At 37.5% G+C, this 12,509-nt stretch overlaps 1 protein-coding gene across 4 annotated transcripts in view; it reads right to left on the reverse strand.

Moving 5' to 3' along the window:
* The window catches only part of ORC3 (origin recognition complex subunit 3), a 63,503-nt gene that overhangs the window by 47,103 nt on the left and 3,891 nt on the right, over positions 1–12,509 (reverse strand). For all 4 annotated transcript variants that reach the window (XM_032275289.1, XM_032275288.1, XM_032275290.1 and 1 more), the window contains exons 2-5: positions 12,106–12,160; positions 5,302–5,399; positions 3,684–3,828; positions 1,211–1,315 (exon numbers count right to left, since the gene is read on the reverse strand). In XM_032275289.1, coding sequence (XP_032131180.1) covers positions 1,211–1,315; positions 3,684–3,828; positions 5,302–5,399; positions 12,106–12,160 — 403 coding nt within the window. The remainder of the gene's footprint in view (positions 1–1,210; positions 1,316–3,683; positions 3,829–5,301; positions 5,400–12,105; positions 12,161–12,509) is intronic.

Here is a 12,509-nt window from a genome sequence, read left to right on the forward strand (position 1 = left end):
AAACTCCTCACCTAATGATCCACCTGCCTCAGCCTCCCAAAGTTCTGGGATTACAGACGTAAGCCACCACTCCCGGCCACTTACATATATTATCTATAATGAAAAGACCACATAAGCAGATGTGTAGATATGCAAACTATAAATCTTAGGAATATGTATTTAAATTACATTCGACAATAAACTATTTTCAAGGTCCCTGAGAAAAATCAAAGGTGTCATACAAATTATTTTAGTAATTATAAATCCTTCATATAGCCATTTTTAAAGATGCCTTTAAGGACTTTTATTTAATTTCAATTAGCTTATAAATGTGAAAGCAATATAAGCCCACAAAATTCTTTTATCAGTCTAAATCCAAACAAATTTTACTATATTAGGGCCAGGCATAGTGGCTCAAGATGTAATCCCAGCACTTTGAGAAGTCGAGGTAGGAGGATTTATTTGAACCCAGGAATTCAAGACTAGTCTGGACAACATAGCAAGACCTAATCTCTACCAAAAAAAACAAAACAAAACAAAAAACAATGTAGCTGAGCATGGGAGCATGGTGGCATGCACTGGTAGTCCTAGCTATGGTGAGGCAGAGGTGGGAGAATTGCTTGAGGCCAGGAATTCAAGGTGGCACTGAGCTATGATTGTGCTACTATAGTTCAGCCTAGGCAACAGAGTGAGACCCTGTCTCAAAAAAAAAAAAAAAAAAGAGCTTTTTACTATACTAGTGTGAACACTCTATGATTTCATGGCTTTCTACGCTTAGGATTAGGTCTGTCAACGGACTATTTTTCACCATGGTGGCTTTTCAAAGTGGGACAATAAGATGATTTATGCCTGAAACATGAGCCCATGAAGTCTACTCGCTTTTAAACTGAACAAGAGCTCCACATTCCTCAATTCTCAGCTTTCTGTCTTAAGTCTTTCTACTTATTAAACATTTCAGTGGGTCAAAGAATGCATCTTGCAAAATACCTGGACTGCTACCAGCAGTTAAGCTGATAGGACAGAAATGGGTCAAGAATAAAGACAGCAAAGGGAGGCAGAGTTCTATTACAGTCACAATTACTCTAAGAGCCCCTAAACAGCACAGTGTGCCAAAAACAGCACAGTGTTCTTTCCACAAATAAAAAGGGATAAAGAAAGCCTGAAAAAGACAGAAAAGGATGAAAGAAGTCTGTAACATCTCACCAAGGTTATTATGGCATTTATATTTTACCTGGACAATCTTTAGCTTGCAATGAGACTACATATGGTGTGACATTATTCTGAAGGGCCTCTGTTAGACTTCTGAATGTTAAATCATGATCTGTGACATTCACACCTATGGGATAATACATCAATGTTACATCACCATTTTTACTAATAATAATTTAACAATGACAAAACCTATTTATCAAGCAAACTAACAAGTAAAAACATTTTAAAAAATGATTAATAACAGAAACCAAGAAAATGTACTACATAAATGAGGAGATATCCTTTAACAATAGCTATCCAAAGGCATACACTATATTTGTCAGGAAAGATATTTAGCACAGTTCTTCTTTCAAACAAATTACAGGGATGTGTAGTTGAAAACACCTTTTTTTTTTTTTTTTTTGAGATGGAGTCTTGCTCTGTTGTCCAGGCTGGAGAGCAGCAACTCAATCTCAGCTCACTGCATCCTTCACCTCCCAAGTTCAGTGATTCTGCTGCCTCAGTCTCCTGAGTAGCTGTAATTACAGGCATGGCTAATTTTTGTATTTTTAGTAGAGACAGGGTTTCACCATGTTGGCCAGGCTAGTCTCAAACTCCTGACCTCAAGTGATCTGCCCGCCTCAGCGTCCCAATGTGCTGGGATTACAGGTGTGAGCCACCATGCCCGGCTGACCCTTGAAAACATCTTAAAAGTAATTTCGTTGCTTTGTAAAATTCATAACGAGCTCTTTAAGGAAATTAAAACTGGCCAGGTGCAGTAGCTCACACCCATAATCCCGGTACTTTGAGAAGATCACCTGAAGCAGGAGTTCAGGGCCGGCCTGGCAAACATGGTAAGACCGTCTCATAAAAATTTTGAAAAAGTAAAACTATTGGTTCTTTTGGTATTTATGGAATCCCTGGTTTTCATTTCTGTAAATCAGAGTTTCAAGGTACTGCATACAGTTACCAAATTTTTGAGTAAAACGTTTCCTACTACTTTGGAAAAAAACTCTGTTAACTGGTATCTTCCCTAACATAACCACCTGTGATTTCTAGACAGTCATTTGGTGCTTACGCAGATAGCAGCAACAGCCACTTTCAAACTGCTTAAGAGTTGCAACTGCAAAACTCTCATTGCTTCGGAAAAAAAAAAGAAAAATTTCAGAATCATCCACGCCAGCAATAATAAGCCATTTTTTTTCCATGAGAGCCTAAAAATACTAGAAGGCTATTTTTTAAATGGATATTGAAAATGCAGAATATCAAAACTATTCCTAGCATGCATTATGGTCTAGGATTATAAGGCATTCCTAAACAAATTTAGAAGTTCAGTAAAATGCTGGTTTATCTTGTCTTTCACTGACTGGCTATAAGCTATTTATTAATAACATATTCATTATATTTATATTATAAAACAATGAACTTGTCTATTGCAAACAAGATCATCAACAATGTGTTTAACTAGAAAAATGTTCTTCTCAGATAATGATTTTAAAACATGCTTTCCATTAGCTTGGTACAAGTGGGTCATCACTGGGCCTCAGTTTTTCATCAAATGGAAGAGTTTTTAGATATTGCATTGTAAATCTGGTCCACAACATCATAAAAATCATTCCCTTGAGTCTTATTAGTGTGATGCAATATGGGCATCAGCTGGTACCCTTTCAGAAATGCAAAATTTCAGGCCTCGCCCCAGACCCATTAGCCAAAATCTACATTTTAATAAGATCCCTGGAGGTTATTTGTGGGTACATTGAAGTTGAGAATTAATTTCTTATCTCAGAGCTAACTAGTGTAACAAATCTTGAATAAACTGAAAGTGAAATTAAGAGCATGTTTGGAACTCAAATAAATTCAACTTTGCTTTCAAAGGGAATGAAGGAAATTTGCTAATATTCCAAAAAAATTTTTTCCATTGTCCTGGAATCCAAATGTTTAGTAAAGATGAGCTATTAATGATGGATATTTAAGTACCTAAGACATTTACAACCTGCAATTTGAAAGCAATTTATATGCAATCCAACCATCCAAACGCTGACTTGTAGGTATTAATATAAATATAATGAAACAATCTAAGACTGGAAAACTATACACAGGAAAATAAAATTAAGGTCATAGAGAAATTCCATTGAAGATATGACTAAAAGAAGTATGAAAACTAAATCTACTAACACTGGTAGTTTCTTTATTATCAAATCTCATATACTCTTGTAATATATGTACAAAGAGTAAAACAAATATATTTTCCCTTCTGACCAAAAGTTGGGGAGAACATTAGCTAGATAAATTCCTTTTAACTTACAAACATATGATTATCTGTAAAGATATAAACAATTTTTATTGGTTTTTGAAAATACGTAAAATATAGTTGGCTTAACTGTATAAATAAAAGTGACAAAACGGGTTCATCAAAACAGGTCCTTCTCCACTATTCTCAACAATAAAAAAAAATTTTTTTTAAACACAAAATACACAGAGATGCATGCATGAACAAACATATGCATATATACCAAGAACAAGAGCAGCAGTTGGAATTTCTCTAAGTGTTATTTGACAGCCCAAGTCTCTTGAATTCTTCTGGAATCCAGAATGAGATTTTTGCAGAAATTCAATTAGATTGTCAAACAAGTTTTTATTTAATTCCTCTTGTAGTCGCTACAAAGAACACACCAAAAATTATTATTAGAAATATGAATCAGATGTCTTTCCTGGTTTTAGAAAGAAAATTGTCATGAATTCAATAATGTAAAATGATCAAAAGATGAACCTAATTAAAAAATGTTTTTTCCTTAAATCTCTAGAAATCAGTGCTTTGGATTCCCCCATTAAAAATTCCCTCTCAAGCCTGGTTAGCATAGCGAGACCTCATCTTTCCAGATAAAAAAACAAATTAGCTGGGTGTGGTGGTGCATGTCTGTGGTCCCAGCTACTCAGGAAGCTGAGAGTCTGGGAGGTCAAGGCTGCAGTAAGCTATGGTCATATCACTGCACTCCAGCCTGGGTGACAGAGCAAAAAAATAAAAATTTTAAAAAGGTGTATATATATATGTACACACACACACATATACATGTACATATATGTTTTATATATAAATATATATGATTTAATGTCTCACATATTTACGATATGACATTAAAGGGTTTGGATTTTAACCTTTGGGGAGCACCACTGAAGGGATGTGAAGTAAAGACATGATTAGATCAAGGTTAAGAATGGTTAATCTGGCAGCAGGGCTAGAGGGGTTGCCTGGAATTGGGCTGCATTTGCCTTGAAGAGGGTGTTTTCTAATTTGGCTAGTGGTGTCAGGAATGCCAGTTAGGAGGATATTATGACAATCCAGATTAAGAAATGAAGAGGGCCTAAATGGGAAACCACAAACTCAAATACCTTGAAGGGATCACATGGAATACATGAATGAGCAAAACCACTAGGTGTAAATCAGTAAGGACAGGTAGGTGGCAGTAATAAACTGGAAAGTATATAACCCTCCCAAAGGCAATTAAAAACAAAAACTACAACACTGTGTTGGCCAAAGAAAATAAGTTGTCAGCCTAAAATGTTGCCCCTAGAACTTCTAATTTGCTACAGTGAAGAAATTTTTCAGAGGTGAAATATAAAGATGAGAAAGTAAAGGAGTTTAGAAACAGCTTGATTTCATAGTTGTGTACCTGAATGGATAATTTGAGTGTCACCATTTGAAAGCTCCTTGCCTTAACGGCTATCATAAACATCTATTCCATTCACAAGAAATATGAGTGTTTGTTCATTTTTGTTTTTGAGACAGGGTCTCTCTCTGTCACCCAGGCTAGAGTGCAGTGGTACTATCTTGGCTCACTGCAACCTCTACCACCCAGGTTCAAGTGATCCTCCCAACTCAGCCTCCTAAGTAGCTGGAATTACAGGTGGACACCACCATTCCTGGTTAATTTTTGTAGTTTTTGTAGAAACAGGGTTTCACCAAGTTACCTAGGCTGGATTATGGTTGTTTTTTTAATGATACACAGGTTATGCTTCACCAATACTTCCTATATTTCATCAATTCTCTTGTAAACTGGTGGAAAGGAAGATGAGAAGCAACAAAAATGAGACTTACAATGTTACAGAAAAGTTATTAAAAAAAGTATTCACCTCATTTTCAGATTTCATCTGCTGCCATAACAACTGATAAGTTTCGAATCGAAGCTTACTGTCCTCAGACTCACTTTTCCCTTTGTTAAAATAATCCTCTAAAAACAGAAAGAAATGTCAGTTTCTTTTTTCACACAGTGTAAGTTATAAACCTTGTGTGCAAAGTCACACAGTAAGTGACAGAAGTTGAATTTTTTTTTTTTTTTTTTGAAATGGAGTCTTACTCTGTCACCCAGACTGGAGTGCAGGGGCACAATCTTGGCTCACTGCAATCTCCACCTCCCAAGGTCAAGTGATTCTCCTGCCTCAGACTCCCAAGTAGCTGGGACTACAAGCGCCTGCCCCCATGCCTGGCTAATTTTGTATTTTTAGTAGAGATGGAGTTTCACCATGTTGGCCAGGCTGGTGTCAAACTTCTGAACTCAAGTGATCTGCCCGTTTTGGCCTCCCAAACTGCTGGGATTATAGGTGTGAGCCACTGTGCCTGGCCTGGTCTTCTTCCCACTGCCCCCAAACATTGTTATTCTTTTTCAAAAATATTTAAGCCATTTCTTCAAATTAATTTTATAGTAATCCTGTCACTTGCTCAAAGCTAATTTTATTGGCATTTGACTAGATAAAATCAGATTTACAGATTGATTTGGGGAAAAATAACATCTTTAATATGTTAAAAAATCCCAACCCCAGTATCACAGGTCTCTTAATCAAATATTTTAGATTCCTTATAGTTTTCTACTTGCTCTCATATTTCTTGTTGTTTACTGTTAAGTATTTTATTGTAACAACTGGAGTGTTCATGATATTAAATTTCTGCTGCTAGTATTCTACCATGAAGTTTGAATCTTAACTGACAATTTGGAATAGAAATTCACTTTCATGTTAAGGAACTTCTAATCAGTTAACTCAGAGTTTTTAGCAACTATTGATTTTTAATTTTATCAAAAGCCTTAGAATACACTGAGGTCATCATATGGTAAAGTGGCGGACAAAGTTATAAAATTAAAATGCCAACAAAAAAGAAAGCAAAGAGACACATTATTGATCTTGACTCACTGCAACCTCCACCTCCCAGGTCGAAGTGATTCTGCTGCCTCAGGCCTCCAGAGTAGCTGGAATTACAGGTGCCTGCTACCACATCCGGCTAATTTTTGTATTTTTTAGCAGAGATGGGGTTTCACCATGTTGGCCAGGCTGGTCTTGAACTCCTGACCTCAAGTGATCCACCCACCCTGGCTTCCCAAAGTGCTGGGATTACAGGGGTGAGCCACCGTACCCAGCTATAAGTCACTATTACTAAGAGACAAAGCAGGCCAGGCATGACACCATTATTATTATAAGACAAAGCAGGCTGGGCACAGTGGCACATGCCTGTGATCCCAGCACTTTGGGAGGCCAAGGTGGGAGGATCACGAGGTCAGTAGTTCAACCTGGCCAACATGGTGAAACCCATGTCTACTAAAAATGTAAAAATTAGCCAGGTGTGGTGGCACGTGGCTGAAGTCCCAGCTACTCGGGAGGCTGAGGTTGCAATTGAGCTGAGATTGTGCCACTGCACTCCAGCCTGGGCGACAGAGCGAGACTCCAGCTCAAAACAAAAAAAAAAAAAAAAAAGAGAGAGAGACAAAGCAGAATAACAAGGTAGCTTTAAAAAGAACAAAAATAGTCACTTTACATTAACAGGTAAAGTCATAGTATAATGTGAAAGTGGCAAATCAAGACATGATATTTATGTGCAGAATAATGCTGCATCAAAATACATATGAAAACCCTCTTAGAAATTGGGAAACACAGCAGTAGGATACTTTAACCTGATACCATGACTTCTCTCAGTCTTTTACAGATCAGGTAGGTAAATGTAAAAACTACACTGAAGAATATAAACCTTCACTGTTGCCAGGTTTCCACCTGCCTCGGCTCCCATTCATGGTGCTATACTTCAGTGTGAATATCGCCTACAGTGCCAGTGCTGTTGCCAGTCTCTCTCCAGTTCCTACCCAGTTGTTTTACTAGATATGCAGTCATCCACAGAATACTGAGGAGAGGGAGAGTTACCAGTCTTAATTACGTGCCTAAGTGTCTTAAGTTGGGACAGATGGTAGGCAAAATGTAGAGCATCTTCCTACTTCTTCAGGCAATCTGTTTCAACAACTGAAGCCAGTGAAGGCAAGTGCTCAAGTCTGGATATGTTTCCCTCATTCCTGCTCCATCTGCCTTACAATCAGGGTCAATGCCTCAAATATTTTCATATTATAACACTATCTGTTGGTCTTAGAGCCACATAATGAAAAAAAGAAAAAAAAGCCTAATAAACTTCTAAAGCAAAGTTCAAATTATATAATTATACACATAAGATTTACTAGTACTAAAAATTATAAACCAGTCCTAATAAGTTATAGCTTAAATTCAATACAAAAAGTTCTAAGTTGAAACTTGACCTCATAAAATGAGAGGCAGTATTAAGTTACAGATAAATCATGAGCTCTGGAATCAGACAGGTTGGGTTCAAATCCCAGCTCTATCATTTACTAACATAATAACACTGAGAAAGTTCTGTGTATCCTCATACATTTCAATGATGACAATAATCCATTCCTCATAGTTTGCTGAGGTGATTAAACAAATTAACACACATAAAATGATTAAAATAGTCTGGGCCTGTAATCCCAGCACTTTGGGAGGCCAAGGCAGGTGGACTGCTTGAGCTCAGAATTTGAGACCAGTCTGGGCAACAAAGTGAGATTTCGCCTTAAAAAAAAAAAAATTAGCAGGTAAGGTGACATGCGCCTGTAGTCCCAGCTGAGGCTAAGGCAGGAGGATCCCTTAAGCCCAGGAGCTTAAGGTTGCAGTGGACTATGAATGTGCCACTGCACTCCAGCCTGGGTGACAGAGTGAGGTCTTGTCTCAAAAAATAAAAACAGTCTGGCACATGGTAAACACCCAAGAAATTTTAACAATTTATTAGTTATAATTACATTGCTGATGATATTAGATGTCACTGCACACTATGTGACCCTAATGATAATGGGGGAACAAGTCTTGAATTTTCACCAACCTGTTTCTACTAAGTTGAACAATCTGCAACATTAAAGAAATTTGTGGCCAGGCATGGTGGCTCATGCTTGTAATCCCAGCACTTTGGGAGGCAAAGGTAGGAGGATCACTTAAGCTCAGGAGTTCAAAACCAGCCTGGGCAACACAGCGAGATCACATCCCTTTTTAAATATATGTATGTGTGTCATCACTTTAAAAAAATCCTATTCTATATATTCAAGTTATCCATTTATTTCCTTACTCAAACAATGGCATAGTTCATTTTTTCTTTTTTCGATTCAAAACTAGTACATGGGTATGCTTAATTCTATATCATAATTTTTCCACTGGAATGAATTTTCACAGTGCTGAATATTGAATGTAAATACTCAATAACCCCGTGAGGAGCTTTTGAAAAATTCTAGCACTTAGGCCCCACTCTTGAGATTCTGATTCAATTCATCTGGGTTAGGGTCTGGGCATTGGTACAGGTTAAGCAGCTCTAATCCAAAAATCTGAAATCCTGCAAAATCTGAAACTTTTTGAGCACCAACATGATGCCTGAAGTGGAAAATTCCATATCTGACCTCAAGTGACAGGTCGGGTTCAAAAAACAGCCAAAGCTTTGTTTCATGCACAAAATTATTTAAAATATTATGTAAAATTAGCTTCAGGCTATATGTTTAAGGTGTATATGAAACATGAATAAATTTTATTTTGAGACTTGGGTCTCATTCCCAAGATTATCTCATTACATACATGCATATATTTCAAAATCTGAAAAAATTCCAACATCTAAGACACTTCTGGTCCCAAGATTTTGGGATAAGAAACTTTCAACCTGTATTTTTTAAAAGATCCACAAGTTGGAATTTAATAAGGTCAATAGATTGCATTAATATCAGTTTCTTAGTTGTAACACTGTATTATAGTTATGTAAGATACTACCACTGGGATAACTGGTGGAAGGGTACTTAGCCGGTTAAAGAGTATTCCATGTAACTATATATGCATCTACAATTCTATAAATATTAAGACTTTTTCAAAGTTCCCCAAATGATTCTAATGTGCAGCTATGATTGAGAACCAGTGGAATAAGTACTTTCTGACAGTAATACTGGATTTGATTGAAGAAGTCAAGTCTTCTTAATTTGATCACTAAACAAATATCAGGATATACATGAAAAAAGGGAAGACAGTATCTTTATTAATTTTATTGAGGTATAATTTACAAATAATTCAACACAACCATTTTAACAGTTTGACCCAAGTATATACTTACATAACCACTCTCTCAACAGAGAAAGTTTCCATCACTCCAGAAAGTTCCCTCTTGCCTTTTTGCAGTCAATTCCCCCTACTTCATCCCAAGAAACCACTGGGACTTTAAGACAACCTGTGTTGTTTTTGCCTTAAAAAGAAAAAGAAAAACAGCAGGGCACGGTGGCTCACACCTGTAATCCCAGCACTTTGGGAGGCCGAGGTATGGGTAAATCATGAGGGCAGGAGTTTGAGACCAGCCTGGCCAACATAGTGAAACCCCTTCTCTATAAAAAATACAAAAATTAGCCAGGCGTGGTGGCGCATGCCTGTAGTCCCAGCTACTCGGGAGACTGAGGCAGAAGAATCACTTGAACCTGGGAGACAGGGTTACAGTGAGCTGAGATCACACCAAGATCAGAGAGCTAAACTCTGCCTCAAAAAAAACCCCAAAACCAAAAACCAACCAAACAAATTAGGCTGGGCACGATGGCTCACACCTGTAATCCCAGCACTTTGAGGGCTGAAGCAGGAGGATCACTTGAGTCCAGGAGTTCAAGACCAACCTGGGCAACAAAGTGAGGCCCCCGTCTTTACAAAAATTTTAAAAAATAATTAGCCAGGCATGATGGTGTATGCCTGCAGTCCCAGGTACTTGGTAGGTTGAGGTGGGAGAAGCATTTAAGCCCAGGGGTTTTGAAGGCTGCAGGAACTATGATTGTGCCACTGAACTGAAGTGTGGGTAATAAGACTGAGACCCTGTCTCTAAAATAAACAAATAAACAAAACCAAAGAAATGTCTTTCCTCTCTTACTCGCATGGGTATGTGAGTGTGTGAGGGTGTATGTGTCTGAGTGATAAAAATCCACTTCCTTAATATCATATGTGTCTATGAGTGATTAAAATCCAATAATTTAACAAATCTGTTTTAGTTGTAATAAAGAACGATTGAGAACTGTGTGGGACCCCTGGGCTTACGAGAGAGGATAGAGGGTGCAAACTGGTGGAAAGGAAGTGAAGATTAACAGAGAGCAAATTTGGGCCACTTGAAAATATGCAGCCGTTGTGAGAGTAGAGTCTTCTGCTACTCATTCTCAGCCTTTCCCTTCCCTCAGGCTAGCAAGAGATAGGAGTTCTGGAACACAAACTACAAGCCCAAGGTGGTAACAATCCACAATAACACAGTTTCTTCACATGGTATTTATGTACAGTCTTAGAAAGCTCTACATGTTAGCTTTTAGAGACATGAAATGAGAATAGGGAGAAATCTTAGTGATAAGCCAGTATAGTTTCTCATTTTACAGATGAAGAGACCTAGGGAAAGGTTAAACAACAGGGCCAAAGCCATAGAGCTAGTCAGGCTTAGGATCACACTCCAAATTCCTTTACTTGTAGTCCAGGTGATTCGATAACCCTGTGCTCTAGCAGGTAGAATTACTGTAAGAGATCCAAGACCTTGGGTTTTTTTCTCAACATGTATTGATATGCACAGCATTTATCCCTAAATTAGAACAGGTCATATTCTACTTAACACACATGTAGTCACTAAGCCCTAAGTTCCTATATGTTCCATACAGATGATTGCTTTAATTTTCTTTCCCAAATTCATTCATAAAATGGAATATCACATCAAAATTTTTAAGCATATTCAAGTCTCCCCATAAATACCATGTTATCACAAAAATAATGTTTATACAATTTTCATTAGAAAATATATACAAATTTATAATCATTTCCTTTCTTAGGTTTTCCTATGCTACCAATTATCATTTTCTTTTCTTTTTCTTTTTTTCGAGATGGAGTTTCCCTCTTTTGCCCAGGCTGGAGTGCAGTGGCGCAACCTCGGCTCACTGCTGCAACCTCTACCTCCTGGGTTCAAGTAATTCCCCTAACTCAGCCTCCTGAGTAGCTGGGATTACAGGCACCCACCACCACGCCTGGCTAATTTTTCTATTTTTAGTAGAGACAGGGTTTTGTCATGTTGGCCAGTCTGGTTTTGAACTCCTAACCTCCGGTGATCTGCCCACCTTGACGTCCCAAAGTGCTGGTATTACAGGTGTGAGCCACCACACCTGGCCTATCATTTTGTTTTCTATATAACATTTTCCCAATCGTTAGGCATCTGGGTTGCCAGTCAGTATTTATTGTTTTGATTACTTAATGAAGGGTCCAAATGCTTCTCTAGTAGAAAATCACTTTCATTTCTAAAGTTGGAAATAAAATAAAATGGCAGAGAAGTAATCAAAAAGACAATCTCTTTTAAAGAATGGCAGCATATCCTTTAAAGGAAATTTACTTTCCAGCTTACCTTTGGAGGTTGTATTTAGATTCCCTTTTCAATTAGAGCCGTGGGGTGTCCTCTTATATTTTTGACCAATGCCTTGGAAAATAAGTGCCACACCAACGTGGCAAGTAAGCCAAGCTCAGACAAGAGAATTACTAAATTCAATTAGGGTTAGTTCTTAACAGTTTAAGAAGGTAGGGAATAAAAAATTTAATATTTGGACATCTTACCTATTGGCACAGAGATCTTTCTCCTTTTGGAGTTTGGCTTAAAAACAAAGCAGCCCTTTAAAATAAAAGACAAAAAGCATAAAGTCAAAGTAGCCAAGGAACAGATAAATCTGATTAAGCAAATATTTTATAGGCAAACACTTCTTTTAAAAAAGATGGTAGGGGAGAGAACACATTTCTTTCAGGTTCTAAAATATCACATCACTTCTCTCTGACCCGTAGAAGGGTAATTCTAAAACAACAAGGGAGACTATATTCTCTCCCCTCCTTCCCATGAGAGACCCATCTTTGATTCTGCTCTTTGGCACCTGATTTAAAAAGCAGACAAAGAAAATAAAAGCTGATTAAATTTAAGTCCAGAAAGGTTCTGTTTTTATAAACTTAAAGGAATTAATACTACACAT

This window comes from Sapajus apella, unplaced genomic scaffold (assembly GCF_009761245.1).
Source record: "Sapajus apella isolate SASKATOON/1434 unplaced genomic scaffold, GSC_monkey_1.0 scaffold6, whole genome shotgun sequence".
NCBI lineage: Eukaryota > Metazoa > Chordata > Mammalia > Primates > Cebidae > Sapajus > Sapajus apella.